General features: G+C 41.9%; 2 protein-coding genes across 2 annotated transcripts; both read left to right on the top strand.

Moving 5' to 3' along the window:
* Positions 1 to 8579, top strand: LOC139649738 (melatonin receptor type 1C-like). Its single transcript, XM_071526226.1, has 2 exons — positions 1 to 190; positions 7714 to 8579. The coding sequence occupies exons 1-2, from the start codon at positions 1 to 3 to the stop codon at positions 8577 to 8579; spliced, it is 1056 nt and encodes a 351-aa protein (XP_071382327.1).
* Positions 8580 to 15265: 6686 nt separating this feature from the next.
* Positions 15266 to 17559, top strand: LOC139649748 (vacuolar ATPase assembly integral membrane protein vma21-like). The gene is made up of 3 exons (XM_071526237.1): positions 15266 to 15433; positions 15745 to 15854; positions 16508 to 17559. Exons 1-3 carry the CDS (start codon positions 15372 to 15374, stop codon positions 16645 to 16647), a joined length of 312 nt encoding a protein of 103 aa, XP_071382338.1. The 5' UTR covers positions 15266 to 15371; the 3' UTR covers positions 16648 to 17559.
* Positions 17560 to 18451: the final 892 nt, after the last annotated feature.

Below are 18451 nucleotides of genomic sequence, written 5' to 3'. Positions count from 1 at the left end.
ATGGATTTGGAGACGAATGTGAGCGGCGTCAACTGTTTGTCCCAGAATGAGAGCGACCGCGGGCAGAGCTCCTCCGCTGGAGTGTCCACTGCGCTGGCCAGCGTGCTGATCTTCACCATAGTGGTAGACATCCTGGGCAATGTCCTCGTCATTCTGTCTGTGTACAGGAACAAAAAGCTCAGGAATGCAGGTGAGCCGGGGGAAAAAAAATGTTAAGTGTGTTTGAATTTTGTCAGGACCAAAGAAATGCTTGATTTGTTTCTTGTTTTTAATGATTCAAATGGAAGATGGGAAAAGGCAGGTTTGATGGTCAAGACATTACCTCTGTGGAATAAGTCTAAGTGAGCGAGAAACAGGCTAACAATGGCTGTTTACTGAAGTTATCATATATATATTTTTATTTTTGCATTTCAATAATTTTTTTTGCTTCACATTATGCTAAATAACTGACTATTTCTTTATTCATTTACATCTGGCCGTGGACACAAAACAAATTCTCCAAGTGTGTAATCAGGTTCTACCTCAATCACCTGTGCGGGATGAGTCATGCTTTTATTAAATATGAAATGATAATGTGCGGTGTGACCTCTGTGTTTGAGGATCAGGTGCCTGACTTGGCCTGTAGAGTTGTTGGGCTGCTATCTAACGTGAGCCTCCAGCCTCAGACATAGTGATGGAGTTCCCACAGCCTTGCCTGTCTGCCTTCATATCTCTTCATAAATAATAACACCCCTTCCCTCCATCTGGCTTTATCCTTGGTTTTCCAACTCAGATAAATCACATCCCTATATCAGGACCTGTAGTGTTCCATGAGCACCCAAGGTGAGAGATACTTTTGTCTGGCTTCTGCATCCTTTCCTATGGGTTTATGTGGCACACGCTCTCATATTTTATTGTGTTATGTTATGAAGTGTGCTTATGAAGGGAAGGAGAGCCCATCCTACTATTTTCCTTTATCCTTTAAAGAAAAATGCAATTATCAGTCATATAAAAGGTTACAAACTGTATATATGTTTCTACCCATCCCAAAGAAAAGATGCTTCCTATTTCCTGATATAGAAAAGATAAGATTATGAATGGACAAATCATAAAAAGTCATGGGGGCAGTCACAGATATAATCTTCTATGCATTGACGCCCTGCAGTGATGTGTAAGTATGTCATAAGAAGCAGTCAGAAAACAAAACAGAATGTGTTTTTTTTATCCCACTTCCAAGGATCATGAATACACAGGGTATTTTCTCAAACAGCTATTCTCACTTAATTTGTACCATTGAACCACATGATTTCTATGTGCTTACTACATCTTTACAGAAGAGACAGAAAACCGAGACATGGTTTCTGAAATGTCTGCAGTTGTGTGTGTCTGCACCAGAGGCTAAAAAGCCTTGAAGACTGGTCAGAATGTATTATAATGCGTTCTGTTCTTTAATATTGTACAGCTGTACCTTTTGAGGTCCTGCAGAGCAAACACCATGCCTATTAAACTGTAACCCAGCAGCTGCATAGCTAAAATACAAGAATGAAGCCCTTCTGCTGAGGCAAACGACTAAACTCAATGATCACAACATGATGCTAATGAGAATGTGCGAATCAGGCGGTGGGTTTAGGTCGCTGAGTATTTGGCATAATGAGCTTTTGATTACAGTTTCGAAGACATTACATAACATTTAGTTGGCACAGCAGCCAAAAGCAGTTTGGCGAGAAGTTACGGAGCCCATAGAATAATTCGATTATCTGGTATACATTGAGAAGATTACAGTTGACTGGTCCCAAACAAGACAGCAGGAGTAAATGGCCTGTTCAAAAGCCATATCCACTCTGGCAGACTATGGACGCTGCACTGATGACAGATCTCGTGTCACTGTCCTCCTCCTCTAATGGGACCGACTGGCAGACTCGGCCACAGTGGAGATCTGGTGGTGTTGTGTCCTGTTGCTCCGCATGTGTGAGAAGCAACCTGAAAAGCTGAAAGCAACACCAGCTGAAGCTCAGAGCCTCCGGTGTTATCTCATGCTAACCTTTTTCTTTTTGAAGTGTGTCCTTAGGAGACTGAAATTGTCACTACTGCTACCCCATCCACAATCTCCTCTCTGTTCTTAACAAGCTATTTATAGGGTTGGCTCTCTATGTATGAATGTTTAATTGTAGGGAGTTTCCGAAAGGAAAACATGAACACAACTGAATAAGTATTATTGCCATCGAACAGCTGTGGGAGCTCTCCTTGCAGAATAAATGGGTTTGTAAGCTGGATGGTTGCTGTGTGAAGGGGCTGGTAGGCGCAACACAATACAGCAACCTTTTGCATTCAGCTGGGCCCACAGGCTGTCTTGTGAGTCATATAATGGGGTATAGTATATAATTTAGATATAGTACCTCCTTGCATTGCATACACACACACTTGCATGAGATCTAATGTGTCATGCGGAGACTGCTAAAAACATCCCACCTCCTCTCTTTCTGCTCTACATCCTATTCAGCTGATGGTTTGCCTCTTCACAGGCAGACAGCAGTAGGACCTTTCTGCTCTGCTTCACCTGAGCACCGTTTCTTTGCTCACTGCCTTCATATGTCCCTCTGCTACTCACCACTTAACCCCCCTCCTTTCCCACACACACGCACAGACACACACACACACACACACACACACACACACACACACACGCACACACACTCCCAGTCTTTCTCTCTGAAAGTTGCACTATCCTGGCCCATCTGCTGGTGCTGTGTTGCCGCACTGCGAGCTCCTGACTGGTTGCTGGTGGATGCTGGTACATGTGGGATCCTCTGAGCTAAAAGTAATGCCAAAAATATGTTTATGTCCCCCTATGTTTCCTCATATTTGGCGACAATTGGTACGCAATGTTGAGATTTCACAGGTTAACAGGTTCCCTGAAGCGTGCAAATCCAATAGGATCTATTCATTGGATCCTCAGATGGGTAGAGCACGACACAAACGCTGCCATTAGAGTGTTAACATTAGAGTTTCCCACTGGGGTTAACCATACTAAAAATATACGCATTCATGGAGAAAGAGAGAGAGAAGAAAAGATGAGGGGCAGCAGATGGGGGAAAGAAAGAGAGAATGAGTGTGCACTTGTGTACGTGTGGCCGTGACAGGAGCTGGGGTTGCTGGATGGGGGGGTGGGGGGGATGAGGAAGATTTTGGGGATTGGAGGTTGTGGATGGACTTCATTTTTGCTAAGGCACGCATCAGTCCACTCTACAGTCGAGAATAAAACCTAAAACCCTAAACACTGAAGTGTCCAGTGGCAGTTAATTGAGTCGGTGGACTTACTGACTCAAGTCAGAAGCCCATGAAATTGACAGCATTCAGCCACAGGGGATATCACTTAGCACACTACATTAAACCTGTCTTCTTGTCCCAGCAGCTCAATAGTGGATGACATTTAATTTTCTAATGTGATAAGCATAGAGGTAAAGCATCATTAGGCGTTAGAATTTTGAAAAACGACCACACCAAAGTGACATTCAGGTGTGAACTAATGAAGTACACTCTCCTTAGAAAGTCTCAAATGTTCTCAAATATTCCTTCCATTTCAGCAGGAGAGCTGTCATCTTGTTAAAGTTTGCATAATTCACTATCTTGCTCACATATTTCCAGGATTAGTCCTAACAAGTGAAACTTTCTTGGCCCAACCACGGCTTGTGTTCATGGGCTGATTTCTCTCAGGGCCAGTGAGTCTTATGTTCTCAGACACAGGAGGTCTGATTGGTAGATGGCCTTTGATGATGACGATGATGTTTTTGGCTGGGCTCACAGCAGGCTATATCACCAAAGGCAGCTCGTGTCAGTTTTAATGTTAAACTTCTTACAAAAAATTCTCTGGCCCCTTGAACATGAGTTCATGAAGTAGTCACTACTAATTCATCAGGGGTAATGCCCTTGCCGAAAGGTTATTTTTGCTTATTTATGATATGAGTAAGTCAAATGTAATCTAATTTGGAATATGCACTTGTAGTAATAATCCTTGTGCTGACATTCAATTGGATTCAAGCAATGCCAACACTCTCCTACACGTTTTTTTTTTTTTTTTTTAAATCTTTCTTTCAAAGGTGTGTAAATATAGCTGGATGAATCAAAGGATGGCATTCCTGCCAGTCCGCTTTGCCGATCAGATTTCCACTCTGGGTCTTTGAAAGTGATGAGATACAGACAGTGGGTTTGACAGAGGGACATGTGCCCTTGGGATTGATATGTGCACACAGCCATGCAAGTCGTCGGAATGCAAATCCGCTCGACCGGGCAGGCTTTCATTTTGTCTTTTGGATTGTTTATCTCGTACTATCATTTCATTATGTACCTATTCTTATTGCAGCATGGCCTCCTCCCTCCTCGTCTTTCCCTGCATTGCTCTTTTTATGTTTGAGAACTATTCAGAGAGCATACAAATGTGCCATAAATATGCCAACATTGCAACAACAGCATTGCACCTATTTTAATACATATGCAGGTTGTTATGCTTTAAGCGAGGCCGAGAGGCAGCTTCTGTTTAATATGTTTTTGAGGCTGCCGTGGCCTGGAGTGCACTGGATGATTTTGGTGACGACTATCCTTATTCAGTTATGCAAAGCTAAATAGTTCACTGCTGCACTGTCGGGTCTTATGTTTCAGCCAAAAATTGTTTGCGTGTGTGACAGACAGACATAAACAGAGAGAGAGAGAGAGAGAGAGAGAGGGAGAGAGAGAGAGAGAGGGAAAGTGGGAGAGAGAGAGACATTGGGGCAATTCATGGGATGATCTCTTGACTATGGGGAGACATTTTAAAGAGAGAATCATTTGATTTATTAGAAGAGTTCCCATGCTTGACAGTTTTGTGAGGGCATATGACCAGTTAATTACAAAGCCAATGGTGTCAAAGAAGTTAAAGGCGGCAAGTCAGCTGTCCCTGGTGGCCACTAACCAATCAGCATTCAGGTTAAGCTGGAAAAGTGCTCTGTTCGACACGCTGATAATAATAGCTCCCAAAGATGTCAGGGCATGACTCTATATCTGGTATCCAGGCATGAGAATGTTTTACACTTAAACAGCGCTCCTTTCAGTGCTGCGAGTTTGGGTGTGATGAGCGTCAGGCGGGCCAAGTTGCTTAATTAAACAGAGGGAGGTAATGGTCCACTCAATGTTTTAATAATGGATGCCGACAAAACAAAGACACTTGTCTGGCGGCATCAAAGCGATCCTCTCAGCGGTGTATTAGCACTTACCTCATCCTCTTTGACGATAAGGGGGAGAGAGAGGGTTGAGCCGGGGCGAGCGCCGTAGCACACCCTGTCCAGCGCGCACGATAACACCGAGCCGCATGATGTCAGCGTGGAATCAAACCTCTGCACGATGACAAATGCACACAGCGAGTACTGTGAGCGTCACAAATACAATCTGACAGATTTGCCCACTGAGCTGACTCTAGGATGAAGAACAAATGCTTTTATTTTTATCTCAGCAGGCTTGAGAGAGGGGTTGTGTTGTTCTGGTGACTTGAAAATCCGCCGCACACCCTGAATATCTGCACCAGCTCTGTGCTAAATTCAAATTGAACTTTAAATTCAGTTAAATTAGGAAGGGGGTTTTCTTCCAAATTGGTAAAAAAAAAATCTGAAAAACCTTTGCCATAAAAGTATGATGTACAATCTACAGTATATTGAAGGAAGATAAATTATCAAATTGAAAAAAATAAAATAAAATCTAAAAAACCTTTGCCATAAAAATATTATGTGCAATCTATATTGAAGTAACAAGTTATACATAAAAGGACAGAAATAAAACCATTAAAACTATTTCTATTCACAAGTGTAGATAGGCGAGGATACTATTTTTCACTGGCTATTTACTGAGCATATTATACATAGTCTTCACTGTATTTTCTACATTTTCAATCAAAAAGCTGTTATCTATCTATCTATCCATCTATCTATCTATCTATCTAGGTGAAAGTGACTGTACCCCAGCAGCATAATGCATAATACTTATATAATGTCAGAATAAAAAAAAAAAACTATTCACATACCGCACGGCATGTACATATAACAGTGTACATGCACGAACATGCAGTTATCACTGTATTATATTTTTTTTATGACCAGATTAAAATGAAATATGCTCAGGATCAAATCTTGTTAAAATTAGCTTTGGTTACTAAACAACATAGCTGTGTTCTCCCTGAGGTGCAGGGATTATAATAGGCCTTGAACACCGGGGATTGATGGCAAGCATGTGTTTTAAATCCACTCCCATCATATCTGCCACTCAACTCTGTTGTTACAGCTGTTGACTGGCTTTGCAAATAACCTTTTGCCTTTACATTTCTACCTCAGGAGGTAATTTCAGTTATATCAACCCTGGAATTAACTCCTGACATGCAAAAGTAGTGAAACGAAGCACACATACAATATCACATTGAAAAAACAACTATATATCCCCTTAAAGATTACTTACATATAATGTTTACCTACTCATTCTGGCCAGTGATGTAGTACATGAGAAGTCACTCATCACAAGGTACAGTATTTATATCATAAAGATTTTTTTCATTGTGAAAAGGTGGGTACTATATTTATAACCGTGGATAAACTGGGTGTAGTTGGATAAAACTTTCACTACATTCCTGATTTGAACCCCTAAACTAAGCAGCTTTCACACAGAATACATTTGTAATGCATTGCATCCAATCGAAACATAGGGAGCAAAAGCCTTAATTGGCTGCAACACAGATTTGATTGAATTGCAGTTTACTGCATGTTTTTGTTATCCATCTTCATATCTGACAGGGCATTAGTATAAGATGTATTGTTTTATTTCCCCCACCCAGAGCAGCCACACTGTAACAATGTTAGACGTCATTTTGTATGATTCATGTCTTCTGAGGAGATCCAGTGTCACACTGCCATCAGCTCAGACCTCAGGAAGAAAGGAACTTATTTGGATGTAATCAGACGCTGAAATCACCCATGTCCTGTTTTTATAAACTTTAATGGAGTGTTTAACTGTGTTTTCCTAAGGGCAAATGCAGACTTTGGAAACTAAAATACAATAACCCAATTTGAGCATTTTGTTGAGATGAACAGGGCCAATAAAATACAGACCTGGCAATCCATCTGTGTTATTTCAGAACAGAATGAACTTGTATGTTGTATCTAGAGAAATCACTACTTCTAATGGTTCAGTTTCTAAAGAAGTTTTGTTAGTTTTATGACAGTTACAGTGCAAAGAAAAAGGGCTGTGTGTTGAGAGAGCTGTGACAACAAAGCATACGCCGGGATCCAAATCCATGCGGCGAGGAACATGGCGAACGCCTCATCAAACCAAGCCACAAAGGACACGCTGAAGCTACTCTTTTATGATGGGAAGTCACAGTTATACCTCCATTGACCTAGTTCATTTGAAGGAGTTTGAACTGAGGCAGAAAGTGAAAGAAGAGTGCTGTACGCCTTAATTATAGACCAGTTTGGGATGGGGTTTTTTTGGGGGGGGGGGGTATTTTTTGGGCATTTTTGCCTTGTATTGGATAGTACAAAGTAGGGAAAGACTGGGAGAAAGAGGGGGATGACATGCGTCATGCGATAAAGGTCCTGAGCCGGATTCCACCTCAGGATGTCATGTTTAGATGGTACGCGCCTTAGACCACTGATCCACGAGGATGCCCCGTAGTTTGGGACATGTTTTGTGTGTTATCCAATCCTTTTTCTGTTTCTGCAGGGAACATCTTCGTGGTGAGCCTCTCCGTAGCGGACCTGGTGGTGGCGCTGTACCCCTACCCTCTGGTCCTCATGGCCATCTTCTATGACGACTGGACCATGGGCGACCTGCACTGCCAGGCCAGCGGCTTCATCATGGGCCTCAGCGTCATCGGCTCCATCTTCAACATCACGGCCATCGCCATCAACCGCTACTGCTACATCTGCCACAGCCTGCACTATGACCGCCTGTACAGCCTGAGGAACACCTGCTGCTACCTGGGCCTCACCTGGCTGCTCACCGCCCTCGCCACTGTGCCCAACTTCTTTGTGGGCTCACTGCAGTATGACCCCCGCATCTACTCCTGCACCTTCGCCCAGACGGTCAGCTCTTACTACACCATCTCTGTGGTGATCATTCACTTTCTGATCCCGCTGCTGGTGGTGTCCTACTGCTACATGAGGATATGGGTCCTGGTCATTCAGGTGAAGCATCGGGTCAAACCGGAGCAAAGGACTAAAGTGAAACCTAGCGATGTGAGGAACTTCCTGACTATGTTTATGGTGTTTGTGTTGTTTGCTGTGTGCTGGGCTCCGCTGAACCTCATAGGTCTGGCGGTGGCCATCAACCCGGTGAAGGTGGCGCCCAACATACCCGAGTGGCTCTTTGTCACGAGCTACTTCATGGCGTACTTCAACAGCTGCCTCAACGCTGTCATATACGGACTGCTGAACCAAAACTTCCGTAAAGAGTACAAGACGATCCTCCTCGCGCTGTGCATCCCTCGCTTGCTTCTCATGGAGACCTCCAGGTGCGCTACAGAGGGCCTGAAGAGCAAGCCATCACCGGCTTTAACAAACAATAATGTAGCGGAAATAAATGTATGAATGGTGTTTAGCTATGTCACCAGAAATCGGAAATACTTTCACTAAGAGCCTCATTGTGGATATGTATGTGATGATTCACCTAGTGCCTTTTCATGAGAAGAGTGTGTCATTTTTCTATTTTGAAGGTATAATCTGAGAGGACACTGTGCGTGCCATCATATCCCCTTCTGCCATGTCAGTACACTGTGCTGTGAGGAAAACCATCAATTCAGTGGCACTAATACCACTTGTACATTAAGCTCCATTGTGAGAGCATCCCTTCACTCTGTTTAAAGGCAGAAGATAGACCAACTTAGTGGGTAGCAGGCGAGAGAGAGACAGATAAATTGTCAGTATTCATGAAAAACATTTGGATGTTACAGAGCACCATGGGTGGTCAGGACTTGGCAGTGTAGTGCTGTCAACGTTAGCCGTGAATACAGTAATAAGTCAATACATACTGTGTAGCCTATTTGCTGGATGGGAAAGAATACATCTTCGATTTCCATTTGATGGGAATGTCACTTTTCAAGCGACACCCCAGCCTGTGTACATCATATGCACAAGAATGACTCACTGCGTATTTGCACAAATAGAAGATGATGAGTAACTCAACAACATACTGACAAGCAAATAAATTTATTTTCTGATCCCACTGTGTCTTTCCGCTCTTGAATGCCACAATAATGATGTAAAAGCCTAAGGTTGGTTGTTTCCGTTCAATGTAATCCTTCATCTAATTTTAGATTAAAACTGAAACCCTTTTATTTCATTGAGACATGCAATGCCAGGCTCAATTACGGAGGATTTAACACTATTATTCAGCCCCTTAGTGACTCTGAGAATAGTAAAACTGGAGTAAGTGCCAATTCAGAAACATCTTTAGCTGCAGTAGAAGGTATGGTGCAGTATGCCGCCCATAGTCTCATCCTCAGTGTCGCTGAACAATGTGCCAATCTGTATGTATATCTTGGGCTCCTTCTTAGTGGGAATGTAGGCCATTTTAATTCACTGTGATGCTGTTTCCCCCTCAGGCTTGTCTTCTGAGCGATGTTTCTCTCACAAAACACACTGGGAAGATTGTGGAAGCTTTTACTAAAAAAATATATCAGAGCAAGCTTTGTCTAAAGGAGAAAAAACAACCTGCTTTGTTGTTTGCAGTATAAAATACTTTTATAGTTTCCAGTCAAAGCCCGAGGGATCCCCTTCAGATCCTGAGTGATTTAGAATTAGGAGAAATTATGAAAGGGGAGGAATAGACGATAAACAAAGCTAGCTTTCTTGCTTATCAAATGCCTGAGGGATATGATACGCATCAGGAGCCAGAGATGTAATTTCGTGACAGTGCAAGTGTGCCTGAGCACATGTCACCCTAGCCGAGATGAGCTCTGACAGCCTCCCAGCATAACTTCCATCCAGCAAACAAACTATGAGCAGTTCACCTCACAGGGAGGCTGCAAGATGTCAATGTGACACATTCTTGATATGATGCACTGTTAGTGGAATATTAAAGAGACTACACATTCCCTATGTCTAATTTGAAAGGTTTCTAAACATTCCTTGCATATCATCCTTTTAGCTTCAGATCCATTTGCTCATTTTTGTATTCTGCTTTGCTATAGCTGCAGATGCGCTCAGATAGGCTCCTGGATGTCTGAGTAAAATTAAATCCTCAGACACTCAAAGGATGATTGTAGACAGAGATGTGACTCTGAATGCATCACGGATCGTCTTAGGAGCCTATAGAGGCGGATACCGTCGAGTTGCAGTACAGTAAAATGCCACAAAACTGTTCAATTCCCCATGCAGTCACTGTCAGCTCTGATGTGGAAAAGAAGCAGCCCACATGCCAGTGCAAGGTCAGCCACAGATGAGTGGCTAAAGGGGCTCCGGGGAAGATGACAGTGTCGGCTCTACCACACCAGAGAGTCACAGAGTAATGGCGGGGTCATCCTTCTTCCTCCTCCACCCACCTTTCACTCTCTCTTTCTTGCTCTCTCTCTCTACCTAGATCTCTCTCTCCACCTCTCTCGTCCTAAAAGCCCCCCTGCCTTCTCTCTCTCTCCACCTCTCTCGTCCTAAAAGCCCCCTGCCTTCTCTCTCTCTCTCTCTGCCGATGGCATCTTGTCGCCTCTGAAGATCTATCAACGTGAATACTCTTGTGACTGAAAATGGCCAGTCTGACGCAGAGAGATCAGGGGGAGCTGCTTATTGGTGTTCACTTTCCAGCTATAACACGCAATCGATTTATCATAGAATTTTAAGTCCTTAAGTAACTTTCTAACAATTATGAAAGATAGCTCTTGTTCGAGACCGATAGATTTGAAAAATGCTGGCTCGGATTTAAAATGTTCATCACCTCCTTTGCCATAAGCCATTTGCTATATGCACCATATTGACAGAAATGTAATGTGAAATGTAATGTGACAACTCATAGATTACTCATTCCGTAAATCAAGAGTACAATGCAAGGTCTGCAGAATGAATACCTGAAGTGACTAGTCCGCTTGCTCTGTCTGTCATTCTGCCTGTCAGCTAATGTAAGGGCAATAGCTTGTGGAGACATTTGTCTTACTGTTATATTCAAGGACAGCATGATCCATCCATTCAGACCTGCTCTATAAAATCCGCCAGGCCCATAACTCATGTGCTTATTTTTCCAATTTCACATACATCTGTGGTTCTGTTTCCAAGAAGTGTTTAACATTCCCCCGGGTTTCTCTCTACCCTCACCTCACCTCAGCACGCCTCCCTTTTGGCTACTCATTGCCCTACAGGTAAGCTTTCTGGAGCCAGTTAACATGAGTCACATCATAAATTCCTCCAGACTGTCATGTTGGGATATGTCAGAATTCCATATGAGAAATTACATTGTTTTATTTTCCTGTCCAGGGTCGGAAAATAGCATGCAGCAGGGCAGGTCTCCTAGTCTGCCTTTGTAAATACAGTGTCTGTCTTGGTAAATGTGTGTCTGAGAGAGCAGCAGCATCCGCTTGATGCCATTGAGTATTTATGCATTATGCCCAAAACTGGACCAAGCAAGAGGGAAGCTATAGCCGTAAAATTGAAGTTGTCTCAGGACGTGATACTCTACTCTTTCTGTTTCCACAGCGATGCATTTTATACTTGCTTATTTCCATCTCATCTCAGTGGTGTATGAGCAGGAAAGGCCTCCAAGAAACAAACTCTCATGCTGAAAGATGAGGATTATTTCCACAACAGCAGAACACTGCCACAAAAGTAGTTAACACAAAAAGGATGAGCAATGGGGCATTATACAGCCTACTACTAGCATGACACAATGGCTTCCCCCCATTGGTTGAAGTCCGATGCAGCTCCTTCTTTGCACAGAGGAATTTCTACAGCTCTCGCACATCAATGCATTTTACAACGGAGGGATCAGACTGTGGGCCTGCTGCTACAATAGAAAGCATAGAGTATGTCTCCTAATGGATTTGTGCATTGGGTTTAGCAGAGCCTGTGTTCTCATGCATATGATGTGTTCCTACATGTTCCCAATGGGCCGTGGGTCACAACTCTACCAGGAGGTTTTAGGTGTCATGGGCTGAAGGAAACCAATGAGAGCAGGAAGTGGGGATGATGATTGTTTGCGTCAGATTTCTTGACTTTATTTTTGGACATAATCGTATACAGAAGAGGGGATTATGGATGGTTTTGTATTTGTTTTGTAATTTATTGCTTGACGAAGTGTTCCCATGCTCCCTGTGTGTTGACAGTAACCTCCAGGGTGCCATGGTGCCAAGAGACAGACCCAAACGCAGATGTTGGCTAACATGAATTAATGCTAATAACAATCCTCTTACCACTATTGGCAGCAACAAATGACATTATGAACTTACATGGAACAATAGTCTCTTTTATGTTTTTATTCAAGCGCTCATTTCAGATGGATGCTTCATTTAATACTTCCACTCTATAGTTGCATACCTTAGCAGCACACTGTATCATATGTGATGAAAACAACAGGTGTGGAGTGTGGGGTGTCCCATAGTTGACATACAGCGCTGGTGACTCATGGAACAAGGCATAGCTCGGGGAGTCCAGACAGAGAAAGCCATGGGAAACACTTGTAGAAGGTCAGAGGTCAAGACCCATGAGGAAGGACGTCCCGATATTGAACCTGGCACAGAGGACCCCTTCACTAAATCTACACAATGTGATTGGATGTTTCCACTGAGAACACGGACACAGTCAACATGACTTTTTTGTGGCTTCTATTTTGGAATTGGTTGTTTTATTAGAATTCGTAATCCCACCATAACAGGGTGAACATGTGTGAGCAGCGATTTCCCCGACTTCCTTCTCTGGCTCAATGCAAATTAGTTTAAGGTTTATTCCCAAAGCGCACTGTAACAAAGTCTCTGATTACATTTTAGTTTTGCATCTGTGTCCAGAGAAAATATGTTTCCGGTGTTTCGGGGGGATAACTGTGATCTGGAATAATTACTCATGACCTGTTTATGAAAAGTAATCACTTTACTGCTTTTAATTATTTCTGGCCCCAATACTTTGGCCTGAAATATTTTGCTGAACATTTTATAGTTTGAGTAGTCTACTATAGCTAACCAATTATAGCTGCCCTCCAGAAACAAATCTTCAGCGTGTGTGTGATAAAAACAAAAGAGCCACCCCATTCTCTTTTGTTTGAGGTTGTTGTGGATATCTTAAAAAAATAATATCTGAGGAGCTAAAATGCATTATTATTATATGCATTATCTTGATTGTTCTCACCAACTCATACAAAAGATGTTCAATTATTCAGAATATATTAATCTGAAATATATTCAGAGGGCAAAGTCAGGTGCATGTGGCATTCGGTCCTGATCTTTCAAAAAGAGAGCCAATATTGTGATACCCTTTTTTTCATCATTCAAACTTCCAAAAATGTATTAATAATTCAGAAAATATTCCAAAATGCACTTACAATCCCTTAAAAAGCAACCTTAATCTGGTTGCATGTATTTAAAAAGCATCTCTGGCTGATTATATGTAGTTTATTTTGTAATCTGATTATGCAGTTCTTGAGTTACAATTATCACCCAACAGTCTCCAACAGGTTAAAGGCTTCAAGAACAAAGCCTGCTGGAAATAATAACACAGCAGGCATTAATATATGAACTGTGACACTGAAACAAAGTGACACTGATGTTTCAAATAGTTCAACTTCCTCTCTCTCTCTCATCCTACATTTACCAGGCAGAGGCAGCGGCTTCTGTAATGATGAGGTTTGCATATGATGCTCTCAAAAGAAGATATGAATCCAAAGAAGTATATTTGCTTTGAAGTGATGCAAGTCGACACACAGGCCTATAAATCTCTGGGTTGCTTTCAGTGAAGGAGTCTAATGGCTCAGGGAGCTGGGGAACAATCCTCGCAATGTTGTGGGTTTGAATCCGGCTCACAACCTTTCCCTGTGTTTCCCGTTGCTCTTCACTGTGTGACATCTAACGAAGCAAAAGTGGCATAAAATAATTTTAAGAATTGCTCTCAGTGGTTCAGCCAGCCACAGCATTGTGTATACTGTTAATTTGATTCGCTGTGACAGTTCTCCGGGTCTACATAGGCAGTGACGTCTTGTACTTTTTGTCAAGTAACTACTTGGGGGTGAAATTGCCACAGAATGCAAAATGATTAGTTTGAACACACATCACTGAATAGTTCTTTAGTGGGTTTGGTCGGTCCCTTTTGAGAGTCTTTTCAGATGAAATGGGTTTGGAAACCTGCTGAGCGTGGGACCGGTGAGAACAAAGCCAACTGGAGCAGAAAGTGCCACTCCTCGATTCTCAGTCAGGGAGACTTCAACCAGCAGAAACACAGTCAGTGCCGCAGAGACAGAAGATATATACTTGGCGCAAAATGGACTGAATGGCTCTCCGTTACATCAACAATTAAACAAAAAATAGCCTATGGTGTTACATTATTCAAAGATGTAGGGCGCCTACATGTAAAAACAGCAGACTTGTGGATACTCCTATAGATGATGTCATGACATTTTATGTTCACACTGTTTTAATTGAGGGATGTGGGCAACCTGAAATTAGAGGTATAACTCACTCAACTCTGCAGTTATAGGCCTTAACTGATGTGTGGTGAGTGTTCTGGCGCAAACTGGCTGCCGTGCATCACCCAGGTGGGTGCTACACATCGGTGGTGGATGAGTTGAGACCCCCCCCCCATCATATGTGAAGCGCTTTGAGTACCTAGAAAAGCGCTATATAAATGTAATCAATTATTATAATTATTATTATTATTAACAATCTGTAGTCTTCCTAGTGTGTGCAAATGATGCAGACCTAACCTAACAGGTTATAAAATTGTAATTTATAGTCATACAGATGTTACAATACACCCAAAATAATAGCAAAATATAAACAAATATAAATATTTATAGATTGCTTAAATGTTGATAATCTGGCCAACACTTCACTTACTTGACATTGAGCAAATATTTCATAAACAACAGCTGTTATTTACAGTAGATTTTTTCGAAGATCAACATGGCTGTTGTTTAATTTATTTTATTTCATTTATTTATTTATTGCTTTTTTTTATTATTATTTTTTATCTATTTTATTTCATTTTACTGTGAACGTGGCTGTCGTTGGTGTATCTTCGCACTCCTGAACAGCAGGTGGCGGTCAAACACTAGTCACGTGACCGCCCCGTGAGCACACGCGGAAGTAGGGATTTCAACAGTGTCAACAAAACAACAGCGTCAGGTCTTCTTGTCTGCACTAGCATTACTTATATTTTCAGTTTTTGCTCTTCATCTCGCCCCCCATCGGCACAGCAATGGACGGGTCTGTCAGATCATCTTCACACACCGCAGCTGGACCGCAGCCTGACTTCAGAGGGTGAGAAAAACAACAGCAACTTCAGACGAGTAGCTAACATTAGCTTCTTAGCGACTTTCTTAGCCTTTCTCTAGCTGCCAAGTCACCAACACGAGCCACTAAATCCCGACTCTCAGTACTGCTTTATCCTGAACTAGTGCTGAACTTCTCAGATGTCTTTTTCTGTGTTACGTTAGACTCAAACACCCTATTATTCATTCCTAACAGTATCACTGTATCAAAAGTCACAATGTTAGAGGCCCATAGCTTGCTAACAGTAAGGCCATTGTGTTGTTTCGTCCTAAACTGAATCATCAAATTGTGTTCTTCAGAAATGAGAGTTCCTTGGTGTCAGCCCTGAAGACATTGCTGTTCTTCACGATCCTGATGGTAACACTGCCCATCGGATTATACTTCGCATCAAAGGCGTACATCTTTGAAGGTAAGGTTAGGAACACATCGCGTTTCCTTGTATCTCTGGTTGCACACAAACTTTTTTTTTTTTTTTAATTTTTTTTTTTTTATTATTTCTGATGAAAAATTTGGGACTATGCACTTGTACATCATCGAGTTGACAGCAGGGTTTGAGGCCATTCATGAATTGAATTGAGAATGCATGGTACATTTGACATGAAATGGTAAATTTCATGTCAGTTCCTGGAGTTGGAATTGCACCCAGCTCTCGGAATTGAATTGGAATAACAGGAAACTTAATTAAATTCCATTCAATTCCACATTATAAATCAAGCATTATGAATAAAATAAAAGACAGTCAATAATTTGTATATTTCAGTCACGTGTTATGCATCAAATACCACCTGAAAGGTTCCTTTAACATTTTACGATATTCAGTATTGATAATATATAACACTAGATGTAATCTCATTTATGTGGTAAGAAAACCCCCCCCCAAAAAACATGGAATTTCACTGAATTTCATCAAATTAAATTAAACTTCCTGAAATTCTAATTCAATTCCAATTCTGTTTCCTGCAGTTTTTTTTCTTCAAATTCCAGTCCCTCAGTTGAATTGGTATTGAAGAGTTCATTCATGATTTGACCCCACGCCTCTCCACTCCCCTCCCCTCTCCCCAGGCTCCATGAAGATGTCCAGCACCGACAGCTACTTCTACGCCGCCATCGTGGCGGTGCTGGCCGTCCACGTGGTCCTGGCCCTGTTCGTGTACGTGGCGTGGAACGAGGGCACGCCGAAGGGGAAGGGCAAGCACGATTAAAGGCGCGTCCTCCTGTCGGCTCACGGAACCAGGGGGAGACGAGGCGAGACGCGGCGCCGACCCACAGCCCCTCACCACAGGCTCCAGCCCCAACCATAGCACCACCTACCAGCCAGACCGCTCGGGGGAATCTGGTTTGCGCTTGGGGTTTAATGCCTGAAACTACTGTATATTCCCTGGGACGGGGGAGTGGAGGCTGTTGGGTGCGCTTTCTTTTTTTTTTTTTTTCTTTTTTTTTCCCTCCCCAGCTTTAGCTATCCCGCTCCTTGGGTTTTAGTTGTCACTCTCTGAAAATATGATACTTTTGTTTGACAAGAAGACGGCCCCTATTTTTAAGAGGCTTTGTCATAAGCTGGCATTTTGTGCTGCAAGTACCTTCACAGCACAAGGGTTTGTCATGTAGGAAGCCATCTTGGTTGCTTTTGTTGTGTGTGCATAACTGTGTGTGTGTGTGTGTGTGTGTGTGTGTGTGTGTGTGTGTGTGTGCAGCTGTGCACGCACACAGTAGCCTACGCACTTGTCATTTCTACATATTGTCTTGTCATTAAAATAATTTGACACATCTTTTTGTCCTTGTAAATGTCTTTGATGTAGGATGTTCAAGTGCTTTGTTTTTGTTTTTTCATGTGGCGAAGTGATATTCAGAATTTCAAATTAGGAAATTGACAAAAAAATCTAAATTTAAATCAAATTGCAGTTAAAAGAATCCCTGCCATTTCATGTTGAAGATGTTTGTTAACGTGAGGATGTTGTTGCCAGTGGAAGTTTGTGTGATGCAGATGGATATGCTGACATGTTCAAATACACTTATAACAATACATTTAAACCTGATCAATCATTTCATATACTGTAAAAAGATTGTGTGCTGCTTTTGTTCTGTTTCACCAACAAAAAAAATAAAATGTTCCAAATTATGAATTTATTTTATTTATTTTGTATTGTGGTTGTGAACGTGAAAGCACAAAAGCCCTTACATGTGAGGTAAAGATGTTATTGTCACAGTTAATTTTCCCTGTAAAGAATACAGGGCTTGATAGAACAATACTCTGATCTTGACAAAATCAGAAGACTAAAATATTTTTTGAAGTAGACATCAGGGGCTTCCTTCATAGGTTTCTGATGTGCAATTGTTTTGCTTACAGTGGTTTACATTGATTTTCTTAAGCCCTTTGCGATATAGCCTATCAAAATCTGAAACCGCTGTCATCACCCAAGGTAAGAGGTAATTTTCATTCATTTTTATTATATTCTTCAGGAAGATGCTACAATGAAATCCAGTATAACGCTGAATATTCTTTATAAACGAGGCCTGTGTGTGTGATAAACAAGCTGCGCCACACAAGAGGCGAGACTCGACTTCCCCCTACCATCTGCTGTGTAGGCTACACCAAACTGGAATGTGTGTACAGAGATGTGTGTGTGTGTGTTTATTTACTTGGGGAAATTTCCCACAAAATTTCTTTCGGAGGAATGGAGGATTAGCCTAATTCATGCTATGTCAAATTCAGAGCTTCCATCAATAGTAGGCTGTATGTGTGTATGTGAGGAGAGAGGGTCTGTCTGCAGTATGGCCCACTTAGTCATAGATAGATAGATAAATACATCACACATGTATACTTAATTTATCCCAGAGGCAAATCCAATGTAATACACAACATAAAATGCTATAGTAAGAGCTATTAAAAATCTAATTCATCTTATTTCAATATACATAATAGCCTTTTTCTGAAAATTCTTTGAAAGATTTGTTGTTTTTTGGGGCTTGAAAGTACATTTTTAGGTCACTTTAACCACACAAGCAAGC

Source organism: Centroberyx affinis, unplaced genomic scaffold, assembly GCF_046629955.1.
Source record: "Centroberyx affinis isolate AG114_WGS23_722 - 3 ecotype Tasmania unplaced genomic scaffold, CSIRO-AGI_Caff_v1 ptg001395l_1, whole genome shotgun sequence".
Classification (NCBI taxonomy): domain Eukaryota; kingdom Metazoa; phylum Chordata; class Actinopteri; order Beryciformes; family Berycidae; genus Centroberyx; species Centroberyx affinis.
This window is presented reverse-complemented; position numbering and strand designations above follow the sequence as displayed.

Bases quoted from the DNA above. Each gene is read 5' to 3' on its own strand.
- LOC139649738 (XM_071526226.1), top strand. From the start codon at position 1: ATGGATTTGGAGACGAATGTGAGCGGCGTCAACTGTTTGTCCCAGAAT. The intron at 191-7,713 runs GTGAGCCGGGGG...CTGTTTCTGCAG, and splicing joins CAAAAAGCTCAGGAATGCAG to GGAACATCTTCGTGGTGAGC.
- LOC139649748 (XM_071526237.1), top strand. From the start codon at position 15,372: ATGGACGGGTCTGTCAGATCATCTTCACACACCGCAGCTGGACCGCAG. The intron at 15,434-15,744 runs GTGAGAAAAACA...TGTGTTCTTCAG, and splicing joins CCGCAGCCTGACTTCAGAGG to AAATGAGAGTTCCTTGGTGT. The intron at 15,855-16,507 runs GTAAGGTTAGGA...CCCTCTCCCCAG, and splicing joins AAAGGCGTACATCTTTGAAG to GCTCCATGAAGATGTCCAGC.